Genomic DNA, 17,984 nt, shown 5'->3' on the forward strand with positions numbered 1-17,984 from the left:
ACATGTGTTGAATGAATTAACCAACATACTCATCACTGTACAACCAACAGCAGGGTCACTCTGAAACACCTGCAAGGGCAAGTCAGTCAGTCAAAAAAATGAACCTGCAAATTGTGGGAACTTTTCAATCTTCTGGTAATGATTTGAGAAAGACTTTGAAAATCTTATGTTACGTTATGGAGACAAAGGTAACTCCAGTGAGATTTGAGGTGACATGTACCGTTTTATACTCTTGGAGTGAGTTTAGAATTAGTGACTAAGAGTCACTTCCAGCTGGGGCACAGCTAGATGGAACTGTCAAAATACAGAGTAAGAACAAAGCATTACTGGAATCAAATCATCACTCTGTCAGTTCTTAATAGAGCCAGTCCAACAAATCATAGGTTCTATTATCCAGTTCTCTCTTGACAGCAAAGCAAGGACAGGAAAGCCAGTTATTAATGAGAACATCTTATTTTAATGCCTCAGAGGAACTCAAAACTCCATGCTTCCTAACACAAAGGCAAGTGTTAAGCGCGGAACTTGGTGAGAGACATCAGGACACATGGGGCTCCCACTTAGAACCAAGAGTTACGTGACTGCACAGGCCTAAGTGGTGAGTGGCTGTCTTTTCAGTCAGTGAAAGGCAATCTAGCAGAACAGAAAACATGCCACAGAAAGGGCAACAGAAGCCAACAAGGTGAGTCAAGCTCCAGGTGAATATGGGAAACTCTCCCAGTCCCAAAGACAGACTGACATGTGTCGTCCACATGTGGTAATATGCCAACCTCACAGTAGCAGCCATTTCTGTACACCACTCTTTGGCCAAACAGATGAGTTGGGGAGCTCTTAGCTTTCCCATGGCCGAAGTGTGAGAGCCAGGAATATTTCCAGGAGATATTCTTCATAAGGGATTCAGAAGAAAAAAGTTGACTTGGCTATGGTTGCATTCTGAGCATTCTGTTCATGTAAAATGTGGCCTGAGCATGGTTCCCAATTAAGAGAGAACTGTGTGGTGTAGATTGCTGCCTGGGAATGAGCCTGAGTGCTTCTTTGTCTCTCGGTACCATTTTTGGCTGAAAGTCAATTTTGTCTGATATGAGAATAATATACCCCTGCTCTCTTCTGTTTTCCACTTGCATGAAATATCTTTTTCCATCACTTCACTTTGAGCTTACACGTGTCCTTAAGGCTGAAATAAGCCTTCTTATAGACAGTATGTAGACGGGTCTTATTTGTTTATCCATCCAGCCACTCTGCGCCTTTTGATTGCTGGATTCAATCCATTTACTTTTGGAGTAATTATTCACAGTTAAAGACATACTAATGCCATCTTATTAATTGCTTTCCGGCTGTTCTGTAGTGCCGGTTTCCTTTTTCCTCTCTTTCTGTCTACCTTTGTGAATTGGTGATTTTCCATAATGGTACACTCTGATTCTCCTCTCTTTATTTTCTGTGAATTTACTAAAGGTTTTTGCTTTTGTGGTTACCATGAGGCTTACACAAAACATCTTGTAACAGTCTATTTTAAGCTGATAGCATCTTAACTCCAATCACACACAAAATCTCTACCCTTTTACTCCTCCCTTTTTTTGTTTTTGATGTCACAATTACCTCTTTTATATTGTGTTTTTGTTAACAAACTAGGGTAGCCATGGTTATTTTTAATATTCTTGTCCTTTAATCTTTACACTAGACTTAAGTGGTTAACACACCACTCTATTGCAGTATTCTGAATTCAATTATATGCTTATCTTTACCAATATGTTCTACACTTTCCTTTTTTTTTATTAAATTATAATTGACATACAGTATTATGTTAGTTTCAGGTGTACAACATAGTGAGTTGATATTTAAATGATCACTATGATAAATCCGGTTACCAAGTGTTACCATACAGTTATTACAGTATTATTGACTATATTCCCTATGTTGTACATTACATCCTCATGATTTATTTACTTTATAGGTGGAAGTTTGTACCTCTTAATCCCCTTCACCTTTTTCACCCCTTTGCCCTCTCCTCTCCCTTCTGGCAAACACCAGTTTGTTCTCTGTATTTGAGTCTTTTCTGTTTTGTTTGTTTTGTTTTTTAGATTCTACATATTAGTGAAATTATATGGTATTTGTCTTTCTTATTTTGTCGACTGACTTCACTTAGCATAATACCTGCTACGTCCAACTATGCTGTTACAAATGGCAAGATTTCATTCCTTTTTATGGCTGAATAATGTTCCATTGTGTGTGTGTAAATATATATAATACATCTTTATCCATTTGTCTATCAGTGAGCACTTAGGTTGCTTCCATGTCTAGGCTATTGTAAATAGTGCTGCAATGAACACAGAAGTGCATGTAACTTTTCAAATTAGTGTTTTCACTTTCTTCAGATAATATTCAGGAGTGGAATTGCTGGATCGTATGGTAGTTGTATTGTTAATTTTTTGAGGAACCTCCAAAGTTTCCCATAGTGGTTCCACCAATTTACATTAACACCTACATTACATGAGGGTTCCCTTTTCTCCAGATCCTTGTCAAAACTTGTAATTTGCTGTCTTTTTGATAATAGCTATTTTGACAGGTGTGAGGTGATATCTCATTGTGGTTTTGATTTGCACTTCCCAGGTGATTAGTGATGCTGAGCATCTTTTCACATGTCTGATGGTCATCTGTATGTCTTCTTTGGAAAAATATTCAGATTCTCTACCCATTTTTTAATGAGGTTTCTTTTTTTGATATTGAGTTGTATTGTTCTTTATATATTTTGGATATCAACCTCTTACCAGATATATCATTGAGAAGTATCTTCTCCCATTCAGTAGGTTGCCTTATCGTTTTGTTGATGGTTTCCTTCACTGTGCAAAAGTTTTTTTAGTTTGATGTAGTCCCATTTGTTTATTTTTGCTTTTGTTGCCCTTGGCTGAGGAGACAAATCCAAAAAAAAAAAAAAAAAAAAATCTTTAAAACTGATGTCAAAGAGCTTATTGTCTATGTTTCCTTCTAGGATTTTTATGGTTTCAGGTCTTACATTTAATCCATTTTGAGTTTATCTTTCATATGGCTTACAAGTGTGTTGTACATTTTTTATGTTACTAATTAGCATCCTTACATTTCAACTGGAAAAACTCCTGCCAGTATTTCTTGTAAGGCATTGTTAGTGGTGTTGAACTCCCTCAGCTTTTGTTTTTCTGGGAAAGTCATATTTCTTCTTCATTTCTGAAGGATAACTTTGCCAGCTACAGTATTGTTGGTTGGCAGTGTTTTTTCTTTTGGCATGTTAAATATTATCATCCCACTCTCTCCTGATGTAAGCTTTATTCTGAGAAACTCACTGATAGCATTATGGGGGTTTCTTTGTAAGTTTCAAGCTTCTTTTCTCTTGCTGCTTTTAAGATTCTCCATTTGTCTTTAATCATGTGTCTCGGAAGAATCTTTACAAGTTTGGTGACCTATGAGATTCATGAACTTGAATATCCAAATCTCTGTCCAGATTTGAGAAGTTCTCAGTCATTATTTCTTTAAATAAGCTTTCTGCCCCTTTCTCTCCCTCTTCTTCTATTGGAACTCCAATAATTCACAAAGTACTTTTTTTTTCATGGTATCGTAAATCACATGGGCTTCTGTCATTCTTTTTTCTTTATTTTTGACTGAATAATTTCAAAGTTCCTGTCTTCTAACTCAGATTTTTTTTTTCTTCAGCTTGATCCATTCTGATGTTGATGCTTTCCACTGCATTTTTCATTTCACTCATTGTATTCCTCAGCTACAGAATTTTTGTTTGGTTCTCTCTCTTTTTTAAACTTTTCATTTTATTCACGTACTGTTTTCCTGATTTTGCTGAAATGTCTTGTGTATTTTCTTGTGACTCATTAAATTTCCTTAAAACAGATATTTTGAAATCTTTATCATGTAAATTATAGATTTCACGTTTTTGAGATCAGTTACTGGAAGATAATTATAATCCTTTGGTGGAGTCATTTTTCTTTGATTTTTCATGTCCTTGAAGTTTTGTGTTGCTGTCTTCTCATTTGAAGTAGCAGTATCCTCCTCTAGTCTTTACTAACTTCCTTTGAGGAAGAAATACCTTTCATTGGCCCTGCTAGTGATTCTGAGGCTTTCTATGGGTACACCTGCTCCATTCTTCTTGCTCCCTCTTGCAGAAGAATTCTTAAGTTTATTGGCATATCTTGAAGATATTATGGATTTGGTTCCAAACAACTGCAATAAAGTGAGTACTGCAATAAAGCAAGACATATGAATTTTTTGTTTTCCTGGTGCAAATAAAAGTCATGTTTACACTATACTGTAGTCAAGTAAGTGTCCAATAGCATTATGTCTAAAAAAATGTATATACTTTGATCTAAAAATAATTTATTGCTGAAAAATACTGTCATCTGAGCCTTCAGCAAGTTGTAATCTTTTTGCTGGTGGAGGGTCTTGCCTCAGTGTTGATGGCTGTTGAGTTATCAGGGTGGTGGTTACTGAAAGTAAGGGTGGCTGTGGCAATTTCTTAAAATTAGATAACAATAAATTTTGCCACATTGTTGACTTTTTTTCACAAATGATTCTCTGAAGCATGCAATGCTGTTTGACAGCATTTTACCCACAAATAGAACTTGTTTCAAAATTAGAATCAATCCTCTCAAACCCTACTGTTGCTTTTTTAACTAAGTTTATATAATATATGTAATATTTAAATCCTTTGTTGTCATTTCAACATGTGATTAAGTTTGCCATCTTATATGGGCACAGTTTGTGGAGCCCCAAAACAATTACAAAGGTAACATCAAAGATGACTGATCACAGATCACCCTAACAAATATAATAATGAAAAAGCTGAAATATTTTGTGAATTATCAAAATAAGCAGAGACACAAAGTGAGCAAATGTTGGAAAAATGGTGCCAACAGACTTGCTTGACACAGGGTTGCCACAAACCTTCAATTTGTAAAAAACACAATATCTGCAAAGTATAGTAAAGCAACACACAACAAAACAAAATATGCCTGTATGCCTTCCCTTAATCCTGCAACAGGCCAGGCTGGGTGCCTACAGCCTCCCTTTGTTTTTACAAAGATGGCTAGCACTAAACCTCAAGTTTGTGGGATCTCCCTCAACCGCAGATTCAGGTTGGCTTTTCTCATGTGCTCACTAGCCATCTGCCAAAGCTCACTCTTGCTGCCACCGTGGGAGCATGCACAGGGAGCCACCATGGTGTAAGAGAGGGGGACAAAGCACACAGAGCACTGGGGTGCCCATAGGTCATTTGGGGGATCTGCTGGCAAGGTGCCCCCAATGGTTCATAGGCAAGCTTCTTTTTTTTTAAATTGAAGTATAATTGATTTATAATGTTGTGTTAGTTTCTGGTGTACAGCATAGTGATTCAGTCATGTGTGTGTGTATACACACACACACACATACATATATACATATTCTATTTCATTATAGGTTAATACAAGATATTGAATATAGTTCCCTGTGCTATACTGTAGGACCTTGCTGTCTACCTGTTTTATATACAGTAGTGTATACCTGTTAATTTGAAACTACTAATTTATCCCTCCCCTCCCCTTTCCCCTTTAGTAACCATAAGTTTACTTTCTATGTCTGAGTCTGCTTCTGTCTTATAAATAAATTCATTGTCTCTTTTTTTTTTTAGATTCCACATATGAGTGATATCATATGGTATTTTTCTCTTTCTGGCTTACTTCACTTAGAATGACAATCCCCAGGTCCCCAGTGCTGCAAATGGCATTGTTTTACTTTTTATGGCTTAGTAGTATTACACACACACACACACACACACACACCACATCTTCTCTATTCAATCATCTGTTGATGGATATTTAGGTTGCTTCCATGTCTTGGCTGCTGTGAATAGTGCTGTTGTGAATACTGGGGTGCATGTATCTTTCTGAATTGGAATTTTCTCTGGATATATGCCCAGGAGTGGGATCACTGGATCACATGGTTAACACTATTTTCAGGTTTTTGAGGAATCTCCATACTGTTTTCCACAGTGGCTGCACCAAATTACATTCCCACCAACAGTGTAGGAGGGTTCCCTTTTCTCCACACCCTCTCCAGCATTTGTCACTTGTGGTCTTCTTAATGATGGCCATTCTGACCAGTATGAAGTGATACCTCATTGTAGTTTTTATTTCCATTTCTCTGATAACTAGTGATATTGAGCATCTTTTCATGTGCCTATTGGCCATCTGTATGTTTTCGTTGGAGAAATGTCTGTTTAGATCTTCTGCACATCTTTTGATTGGGTTGTTCACTTTTCTCTTATTGAGTTGTATGAGCTGTTTGTATATTCTGAAAGTTAAGCCCTTGTTGGTCTCATTGTTTGCAAGTATTTTCTCCCATTCCATAGGTTATCTTTTCATTTTGTTTATGGTTTCCTTTGTTGTGCAAAACTTAAGTTTAACTAGGTCCCGCTTATTTTTGCTTTTATTTTTGTTGCCTTGGTAGACTGACCTAGGAAAACATTGCTATGATTTACACCAGAGAATGTTTTATCTATATTCTCTTCTAGGAGGTTTATGGTGTCCTGTCTTATGTTTAAGCCTTTAAGCCATTTTGAGTTTACTTCTGTGTATGGTGTGAGGGAGTGTTCTAACCTCATTGATTTACATGCAGCTGTCCAGCTTTCCCAACACCACTTGATGGGCAAGCTTCTTGATGGAGTCTGAGACCCAGTTAGTGGGATTCATGTCCCTTTGATGATCTCCAAGAGTCCAATCTGCTGCCCTCCCAGTCTTTCCCCTCACCTACCTAGTCAGGAAGCTCACAACTCAGTATTCCCGATGGGGTGAGAGCAATGAGCCTGTTTGACAGTGTCTCACACAACTGGGGAAGCAAGATGCTCATTCACACACTCTTTTTTTCCCTTACAGAAGAAATCTGTGAAGATCTCTCTTGGCCCTAAGCAGTGCCATCTTGCGTATGTGGTGATGCAGGTAAAGACTTTTCTTCTTACCCACTCCAATGCATCCAAACTCATGTTTTTCTTACACTCGTGTGCTAGAACTTCTCCACTGGAAACTCTTGACTTCCACAAAGGCTCTCTTGCTCATGGGTCATTGTCTAAGACAGTGTTTTCCAGGGGCTCCTGGACTGCAGCCGAGAGGGGCAGGAGCCAGATTACAGACCACTGCAGGATCCACAGCCAGGACCAACGTCCATATTCCTATTACTTGATGCACAGGTGGGCAGACTCCTCCAGGATTCCTTGGCATATGGGACTGGATCCCACAGCTCCCACAAAGGCACTTTTGTCCCTGGATGGATGCCAGACTGTTGTTGCGGGAAGGACACAAACGAGGGACGTCTTAGTCAGCTACATGGCTGACATCACTCCCTAAACAACCTAGCCCTGTATCTTTCAGCAAGCTGAGCAATTCAAGAATGGTAAAATCTAGACATTCCAGCATTCTGTACCACAAAATTCTTGGCTCCATCAACTACCTAAATCTTTTTTTATTCTTATTTTTTATTGAAGTGTAGTTGATTTACAATGTTAGTTTCAGGTGTTCAGCAAAGCAATTCAGTTATACACATACACACATACATTTATATTTTTCAGTTTCTTTTCCATTATGTGTTATTACAAGAAGTTGAATACAGTTCCCTGTGCTATACAGTAGGTGCTTGTTGCTTATTTCCTTCACATATAGTAATGTGTATTCATCAATCCCAAACTCCCAATCTGTCCCTCCTCAGTCCCGTACGCCCATCATGTTTCCCCAAGGTAACCACAATTTGTTTTCTGTATCCATGTCAACTATCTCTTAACCACCAGCTCCATTCCTTCAATTCCCAGTTTCATCTCTGTACAATATTGCCTCTAAACTTTGAACACTGTCCCCCATTATCCATCCCATGCTTGTCCTTTCGATCTGAAATGGACTTGACTTCTCTGATTCAATCCCCTCCTTATTCCTGGCTCAATCCATCCTCAGTATCTACTCCAGGAAATGAAGCCTAGGCTCCCAGGACCAAACTAATCATTAGCCAGATGCACAAGACTGCCACTGAGCTTATCTAGAGCCCCCCTTGGGAAGAAACTGGGTAACAGTACATGATGGCTGGACATGCTATAATTACCATGAGTACCATTAGAAGGAGGGCACAATTCTGCCACACTGTCTGCTGCTTCTACCACCACCAGCAGCAGCACCTTTCCATGTCCTGGGTGTGTGAAGAGTGGTCTGGTTCAACCCACCACCACCAGAGCAACAAGTGATTTATTGGGGACAACAAAAATAAACTGAGAGACCCAAAGTATGAAAGTAGAGAAGACTATAAGCTCCCTTGAGGTGAAAATTATGTATGTCTTATTTATAATTGCCTCTTCAGGGCATGCTAGTATCTAACATGTTACTAGTTTCTCAATAAATCTGTTGAAATAATTAATTAGGAAAAGAGTGGTACTGTCTTTGATCTCCATCTTACTGTCCTTTAAAGGAAATTAAATCAATAAATATGTTGTTCCAATCATGGTGTAAGGCTTTGCAAATGTATAAATAGATGAAATGAGTTACACATAATCTTTACTCACGAGAACTTCTCAAGAAGTTATCTACCTCATAAAGTTTTGTAAGGATAACATGAATGTACATAAGGCACTTAGAACAATGCCTGACATAGTAAGCACTGTTTGCCATTACTATTTCCTCTTAAGAACAAAGACATCCTATAGGCCTGTAATCTCAATTGACTTGGTTATGCAAATCTCAACCACAAATCTTAAGCAGAACAGAAGATAATGGGAAAACAAAGTAATACAAAGCAATGCTAAATCACACATTCCACATTCCATCTGGCAGTTTTAACCAGTGAGCTGCAGTTTCATATTCTCTCCCTTCCTTGATCACCCTTTTGATCTAGACATACAAGAAAGGTGATGAACTCAAAAATGCAAGCAACAAGAAGTTGGAAAATAAGAAACGGGTGCATTTCAGATTAGACGGTCAGCCCCTTACTGGGGGAATGCTTCACCTGCCCCAGTGCTACTCTGACGCAGGGTTCAAATTCTTCCCTGCCTACTCCCTGGCTACAGAAGGATGGAGGAGTGGGGAGAAGCCTGTGCTAGGATTAGCAAACTTTCAGATGTAGAAGGGCATGGTTCTGGGAATCAAGCCTCTCATCCGAGCTCTGCACAGACCTCTCAGTGATCCATGGTGAATCACCTCAATTCTTTCTTCTTCTGTTTCATCTACAGAATGAGAATGCCTATGCTCTGCCCCTCATAAATGTTGTGAAAATAAGTTGAAATAACACAGGGGAAGGCATTTTGAGAGTATAAAGTACTATAAAAAGTCTTACTAGTGACAGAGTTAGTATTAGTATAGCATTAATATAGCTTTCCCTAAAGTTAACAGATACACAAAATAAAGGCTCTATTATCAAATTAATTTAGCAAATGATTCGTTAAGAAAATTCTCCAGATTTCTCCGCTTAGGATAGTGGTTTCCAACCCTCTCAAATCCAATGTTCTCTCGTTGTAAACAGGTATCTCTGTAACACCTCCTTTACCATCCTGAAACAAAATTCATAGGTATGTCCTACATAAAAGTAATTTTTCGAAAGACCAACAATAGCATAATATGTATTTTAATGTGTAAATCTTGGAAATGACTAAACCAAAAGACATAGGTAGTCAGCCCCCTGCCTTCACATGGAAAATTATGGTGAATGTGCCAGCTGCACACACAGGCTACACAGTCACACTGTATCGGGGATTCAAACACAACCAGTGCTGTTTGCTCATGATGCCCTTTTCTGAAATGGTAAAAAATTCTTGGTAAAGCTCCAAACAAAACAGAATACAATCTCCCCTTAATTTACATGGTCATTGTATTCCAAAGGCATATCAGTGACTACTCTTATGAAATCATGATTTTGTGTTTATATGTAAAAGAATTAGTTTCTAAGCTTAATTATAAATAGATTTTAAAGCTACCTGACCGTAAGGACAACAGTAAGTCCCAGGAAGCAAGGGACAACTCTTGCTTTTACGGGACAGATTGTGCCCTGCAGGCTATCCATGACCTCTGGGCCAACTGGTGTGACAACAAAAACACTCCCACAGATTTATAATTTATAAAATGTCCCCTCGGGGATAGTACTGCTCCACTGAAAATCACCACTATAGGCTTCAGGGTGTCTCTAACCTGATAGTATGAGCTGTACCTAAGACAACAGTTTGCCATTGCTTAACCACAGAACACTTCCCGAGCAGCTTCAAGAAAGACTATCATTTCACTCATCACACTTTTGGAAATACTGGTATTGATCATTTTGAAAAAGTGAATTCAATAGTGAAAACATACTGAGTACTTGCCACAAGTAACCAGCAGTAACAAGGTTCTGAAGATATGTTTTCCAGGGGTAGAAAACCTGATACTTGGCTGGTCCTCTTATCAATAATCCAGAAAAGGTATCATGTCTCCAAAGACAAGAGAGAAGGAGCTCATAGAAAATTTTCTAGGATAATCAGACTCACAGAGCCATCAGTACCATTCAGGATAAATGGTATGAAAGTTTCACACTTGGAGTACAAGCTGCTGCTTGGAAATCACTTTTATGGTCCTTGAACATATTAATTCATACTCATTTTTCAAGGGCTGTAAATTTCTCTATGCGCATTTCTCAAAAGGAAACTGGATTTGTAGATCAGTCCAGGGAATGAGGTGGATAATCTTGGCTATTTTTTCCTTATCAATTCAATACACAAAATTAAAGCAATGAAATGTTTATTTCCACTATTTTCCCAAAGCTGCAGGTTTTATAAGCATTGAAAGATACATAAAATTGGAAAGTTCACATTTTAATACTTCTCCCAAACCTGGCTGGCTTTAACTCATAACCTAACGATTACTAGAAAAATAAATAAAAGCCCCACTATCAATGGCCTAGTGAGACTAAAACTATCCCAATTCTCTATCTCAAATGAAAGGAATGGACTCTAGCAAATAATTACAGGGCAATCAGGTGAGTGCTATTAGCTACAGGATCACAGAGAAAGACACCTCTCTCCACCTGGAGCCCCAGGAAGGGTTTCTTGAAGACTAATTAATAGAAAGCCAAAATTATCTCCTTAATTACACTGTCAATACATTTTATTTTAACAGATTTTAAGATAAGTGTGAGAGTAAGACTTCTGATTTTCTAAGTACTTATCACGCATTGGTGCCATCTGGTGGACATTTTTAGCTAAAGCTAAAATTACTGTTTAAAAGAATTTGGGGCTTTCTCCTCTTTAAAAAAAAAAAAAAAGGAAAGAGAAGAACACATTTTTATTATTTTGCAATATATTTTATATTACAGTTTCTGTAACTGGGTGACCAATTCAATCCTATGGGGTTCTCTACCAACCTAAGTCAGTTCTCTTACCACATGGCCACATCTCACCTTTATTCAGATTTATGAATGGGTTAAGTTAACCACATTATATGTAAAATTTGCAAAGCAAATTCAAATGAAATGATCAATAAGAGAGCACAGTGTTTGTCAATATTTTTAAAACTACTTCCATTCATCCAATAGTTTTTAGAGAGACTTTTATTTATTCAAAAAATCTAAATTATGGATATCAGTTGCCCTGCCTAAGCAAGATCCAGAGAAGCACATACCTTAATAAGAAGAAAGAATTTATGGCTATAACTACATCAAAGTTAAGTATTTCTGTTTAGTGACAGACATTATTTGCAAATTTAACAACTACTAAAATGAGTAAAGATATCTGCAATGTCTGAAACCAATAAGGACTATTTATACAAGACATTTCATCAAGTCAACATAAGACAGAAAAATCGAAGAAAGAAGAGCAGAAGTAAATAAGCACTGGCTAAAAATGGAAATGATAGTCAGCATGTTATCAAATAAATATTAAAATGAGGTATCACTTTACACCTATCAGGTTGACAAAAAAAAATTCATAAAGTCTGATACTAGCAAGTGCTAGTGAAAGTGTAAGGAAACAGAAGCCATCAAGTATCGCTGTTAAGAAAGAAATCTGACAGTACTTAGTTAAGTATGCATATATCCCACAACCCAACAATGACATTCCTGGGTATATTAGTTACCTGGCGGTGTAACAAGTTACCCAAGATTTAGAGGCTTAAAATGACAAACATTAGCTCAAAATTTCTGTAGGTCTGGAATCTAGATGCAGTTTAGCTGGGGCCCTCTGAGGTGTCTCTCAAAAGATTACAATCAAGGGTCAGCTGGGGCTGCAGTTACCTCAGGAGTAACTGGGGAAGCATCTGCTTCCAAGCTCACTCACAAAGCTGTTGTCATGCCTCAGAGACTAACTGACTGTTGGTCAGAGACATGGACCTCTCCACAGGTCAGTCCACAACATAGCAGCTGGCTTCCCCCAAAGAAGAAAGAATGAGAAATGGCAAGTATGATAGAAGTCACAGATCTTTAAAGGAAAAAAAAAAAAACTGATCTTGGAAGTGACATCTCATCACAGCTGTCAGCTTCTATTCACCAGAAGAGAATCGCGAACCCCAGCCCATGTTAAACGGGAGGAGACTCAACAAGGGCGTGGGTATGAGGAGACAGGGATCACTGGGAGCCATGTTAGAGGCTGCCTGTTACCATACAGGATATATACCCTAGAAACTCAACAGACCAACAATAAAACAGGCATGAGGCTGTTCACTGTAATATGTATGCAAGATAATTGCAGGAAACCTGAATGTCCATCAATGGGAAACAGATGAGAAGAGAAAGGGAGAGTATCATGCAACAAAAAACAGTGAACCAATTTACAAGATGGATCCATTTCAAAATCCTAATGTTAAGTGTAAAAAGGTAATAAAAAGTAAAAATTTCAGCACAACAGCATTTATTTAAATTTAACCCATGAAAAACATTACATATCTTTCAAGAATTTCCATGTATCTATGTAAAAGCATGAGAGGTAGACATATACATGGCATGGGTGACAACGGGAAGAAGGAATGGGCATGATGATTTGCATGAACCAAAATCAATGTGCCATGAAATGAGTATAATCAATTCAATTCCGTGGATGTAAAAGCATTAAAAACAAAGTCCGGGGGAGGATATAGCTCAAGTCGTAGAGTGTGTGCTTAGCATGCAAGAGGTCCTGGGATGAATCCCCAGTACCCTCCATCAAAAAACTACATAAATAAACCTAATGACCTCCCTCTGCAAAAAAAAAAAAAAATAGAAAGAAAGAAAAAAAGCCCAAAACACAAGGAGTAAAATGAATGCATCCCTTTACTACTGTGGCTCAAGTCCCCGAATTCTCCTTCCTAGACACACAGTTTCTGGTTATGGAAGATAAGTGCATATGCATAAGAAGGGACTGCACAGGTTAGTTACTTGTTATTTTTTACCCCACATACCCTTCAATATGCTGCTCTGAACATCTGGGAAACATCAAACTATATTCCTAAGCTCTCTTGCCAGGTAGCTTTCTATGAGGCACTGAAAGGAACCAAGGAAGCTGAAGAAAAAAGACCCCAGCTTCCATTGTGTGCCAGTTGCTGGCAGACACTCTTGCTGCTATGGAAATGGAGTGATTCCAGATGAGAAGCCGGCACAGGAACAGCACTCTTTGGTTAAGTGACACCTCTTCAGCAGATCCAGGCTGGCCTCTAACAGTGCCTTCAAGAGTACAGCCACAGGTCAACTTAAGGGTGGCAGCATCTGCACCTCTGATCTCTGAGCATCACCCCTTCATCTTCATTTTTACTGTTCCAGGCCCATTTGTCTTCCTTTTCGCACTTCCAGACCCTTTATGTCAGTACAGAGAGTACAGACCATCTGAAAAATACTGCTTTTCTATTACCTTGACAATAATGGGACCCCACAGTTTTAAACAACCGAATTTCCATTTTACAGATAAGGAGATTGAGTTATTTGCCTGAGGATCACAGCTGCGATGTGAACCCTGGACATCTGGCTCCTAAGCCTATGCACTCCACTATGTTCTTCCTTTCATACACAAGTCCAGTAAAACTGTATTTCCACGTGATGCCATTTTAAAAAAGAAATGTGACTGTATGATAAAGATAGCCGAGTAACACCTGTGGGCCTTTTAAGTAAGCATTTATTTTGTATCCTCATGCCTTAGAAAAAGGAAAATACAAAATAAGTTACACAATAAAGGATATGACTGACCTCCCTTCCTTTCTGATAGATTCATTCATATGCTTGGGGTAAATATGGCTCCATGTGTCATAGTACAGGTCTGATGCTAAACTTGCCATGGTTCAGTCAGTGAGAAGCACCAGATCGGGCAAATATATTGTCAGACCTGTAATCCAAGTTAGATTTGCATCATAAACTATTTTTTAAAATAATTAAAAGAGGTACTAAGACAAATCATAACACAATCCTTAAAATTCTTTTTTTTAAAAAAAGCATTTGTATTTTCTTGCTTACACTAGAAATTCTCAAATCACAGAACACTGGGGAAAATAGTATAGGACATTGGTGATGTTATCATCACTGAATTAGGTTAGAGTCCAAAGCTAGGGGCTGTTAGATGATTTTACACCCCAAATCAGTAAGCCTCAACCCAACTCCTGTGAGCTTCAGTTTATCCCCAAATATCTGACAACAAAGGAGCATGTTACTGTAAACAATTACGCTTTGAACATTCTTAATGGAAAGAAAACTGCTTTTAATTTGCTAACACAAAGGTCTCCTGATTGCCGAAACTAAAAATCGCTAGTCCTCTGTTAGTTGCCTTCTGCCTAATAATAACCTAATAATCATAAAAGAAGACCCTCTCATCTCTCTTCCCTTTATCCAACATCAGCAATAATAATGATCCCCTTTTGTGGGACTCCTATAAATTCCATTAGACAGAACCAAATAAACACATACATACACACATGTACCCTCTTACGTCACATTAACTTTTCTCTAAAGAACATTTCAGATTATCAGGAATGAATAAATTGTCCAATAAAATGTCTCAATAGTCACTTAAATTTCTTTCAAATAAATCACTCGATTATTTATTAGTATTTATTACTGTGATTTATTATTTATTTGATTATTAAAGGAAGAATTATTTCTTTTCCTCTAATACTAGCTCTTATACATGGCAATGCTTTTAATTCTTAACTTTTAATTCTGAAATAATTATATACTCACAGAACATAACAAAAAAAAGTACAGGGAGGCCCTGTGCATTCTGCACCTATGCTCCCAGCATGGAAACATCTTGCATAACTACAGCACGTGATCAAGCCCAGGAAACTGACACTGAGACAATCCACAGAGTTTATTCAGATTTTATCAGTTTTACAAGCACATGTGTATGTGTATCTGCCTGTCTGCACATTTTATCACCTGCATAGTTTCATGTGATCATCACCACAATCAAAACATGGAACTATTCCATCACCAAAAAGCTCCCTTTATAGCCACACACAACCTCCACATACAAGCCCATCCCTAAACCCTGGCAATCACTAAGCTGTTCTCCATCTATAAAACTGTTGCTTCAAGTTTGTTACATTAATGGAACCACATAGTATATAACCTTTTGAAATTGGATCTTTTGACTCAGCATAATTCCCTTGAGATCCATCCAAGTTGTGTGTATCAAAAGTTCATTTCTTTTTACTGATGAATAATATTCCATGGCATGAATGTACAAGTTTGTTTATAAGCAACAAATTTTCAATTTTCTAAAAAACAGCTTTTTTTCCCTAACAAAATCTTACCTGAAAACCAAATATCTAAAAAAAGTAAAGCTGCGAGCCTGACGCAGGGTTGGGAGCAACTGGAGCTAGGTCTTCTTGGCCTCCCCAGTCTGCCCAAGGCACCTATATTTAAATCAGTAAAACTTGTAATACTGGCAAAAGGGAGAGAGCATGGGAATGTACCCAATGTAACTGTTGTATCTGCTCACAACAACAGTGAAAGCAGCAGTGAAAGCCAGGCTGCTTTAAGGGAATCTGTAGAAGTACATCCACTACCATGTAGGTTAAGTTTAACCCTATCAGATAAGTGGGGGAAAGGGAGGTTGCCTATTTCTACAATCAGAGAAGGTATTATCCATCAAGAACCACTTAATGAAATAAATTTTAAAGATGCAGAGACTATTAGTTAGCTATTGCCAGTAATACTACATGAAAAACTACCCCAAAACTCAATGGTGTAACCGTAATTATTTAGTCTTAAACTCAGGGGTTCAGCAGATGTACAGGGTGACACTGCTTCAAATGTTCCATTCTGAGCCCAGCTAGGGAGGAAGTGACTACTCAGGTTACTTCTCATGGTGAAGGCAGAAGGACAAAAACACAAGTGCAAACAAGCAAAGGTATTTTAATCTTACCTTCTTACCATATCCACTAACATCCCACTGCCAAAGCAAGTCACACAGCCAAATCCAAAGGGGCAAAGAAACACACTCCACCACCACGAGGATGGGGAAATAGAAAGTTATATATTACTTACAAAGGAATTAAGAATTGTTACCAACAATTCAATCTACCACACTCAGAAGACTTGCTATCTCCCAAAATATTTCCTCCATCTGAATGAGCCTTTGCTTAAGCCTTTGATCTCTAACAAATATGAAAATACTCTCAAGAATAACATTTTATTCCGTAACTATTTATTTATCCCTTACTTATAAATATCAGACCATTTCCTATGAAAAGAGAGAAAGGGAAAACAAAGAGTAAGGGATTGGGAGAACAACCCCAAACAGACTTTTTGCAATATTACAAATTTACCTACCATCAGAGTCTGTGTATTCTCACACAGACACAAAAGGTAAAATGCTAAAATGGAACTCTACATTCAGAACACAGATATTTTTAAGATTCTCTTTGAAACACAGAATTCCACATGCCAGACTATTCAGAGCGTCACCACTCCCAGGAATCTATCTTGTAACACTCCACAGAGACTTCTACACCTTCCTTTATGCTGACTCTAGAATCCAGATGAATGCTAATTTATCTCAGCCCCTGTCTAGTAGTCAGTGGTTCAACATTATTCTGATCCAAATGTATAAACACAGAAAAACTACCAGAGGTATTTTATATTTCTTGAATACTGCCCAACAGTTTATCCTTCTGATTATAGGTTACGGGTTTCTCTGTGCAAATCATTTGCACTTCTCTGTCCAAATGACTATTTTCAAATAGTATTTTGTGCTATTATATACAATAAAGTTCCCTGGAGGAAGAAAACAATTTACTGTGTGTTAAACAGTTTGTCTTAACACTACTTCAGACTTCCGTGGCTAACTAGCACTACTCACATAAAATTTACCAAGTTTAGAATTAAATACAGGTTTTGTTCCTATAAGTAAAATGAAGTCTACATGAACAACTCTCCCTACAAATCCCAATTACTGCCTCTCTAATGCTATTAAGATTGGCTTGATTTCTAGTTTATGGACAGACTCGTAAGGAAATTATTTAAAGTAAAACTATACCCAACAAAAATTTCTACCCATTTTTCAAAATACTGACTTCAACCAGATCATACTACTAATTATGTATTTGAGAACCTATACATTGTATTAGTATTGCCTTAAAGAAATATAGTCTAGTTAGAAAGACAAACACATTTAAAAATAGTAGTAACTCCAGAGGCATATAAAAACTAACCAAGTAGGACAGACTAACTGCAACAGAAGTTCAAAAAAACGATCACTATGGACCAGGCCTCACCTACTTAAGTCTAGAAAGCATTAAGTGAAAAAAAGAAAACACGTCAATCATCTACAACATTAAGACTGTAAAAGAGACACTCTCAGAAACTACCACATGATAAGTGTCTTTCTGGAAAGGATTTTTCTAAAGTGTCCTGAGATCCTTACATGCTCTTTGACAGTAATTTTATTCCAAAGAAAATAATGAGCAAAATGGACAGATTCTTACAGGAAAAGGAAAAAGGAAAAAGGAAAAAACCTGGCAATGATCAACTTTAGAGACAGGGTAATTAAATGTTGGTTTATCAGTCTACCAACTGTCTAATGCCAC

At 37.7% G+C, this 17,984-nt stretch overlaps 1 protein-coding gene across 11 annotated transcripts in view; it reads right to left on the reverse strand.

Annotated features, from left to right (window-relative positions):
* Positions 1-17,984, reverse strand: part of NMD3 (NMD3 ribosome export adaptor) — a 172,616-nt gene that overhangs the window by 117,138 nt on the left and 37,494 nt on the right. For 2 of the 11 annotated variants that reach the window (XM_045514539.2, XM_074368483.1), the window contains exon 17: positions 14,226-14,284. The exons of 8 other annotated variants lie outside the window; for them this stretch is intronic. In XM_045514539.2, coding sequence (XP_045370495.1) covers positions 14,241-14,284 — 44 coding nt within the window. In that variant the 3' untranslated portion in view covers positions 14,226-14,240. Of the gene's footprint in view, positions 1-9,503; positions 9,527-14,225; positions 14,285-17,984 lie in introns of those variants that run through there. One more of the 11 variants, XM_074368546.1, reaches the window with a different exon arrangement.

This window comes from Camelus bactrianus, chromosome 1, assembly GCF_048773025.1.
Source record: "Camelus bactrianus isolate YW-2024 breed Bactrian camel chromosome 1, ASM4877302v1, whole genome shotgun sequence".
NCBI classification, from domain to species: Eukaryota; Metazoa; Chordata; class Mammalia; order Artiodactyla; family Camelidae; genus Camelus; species Camelus bactrianus.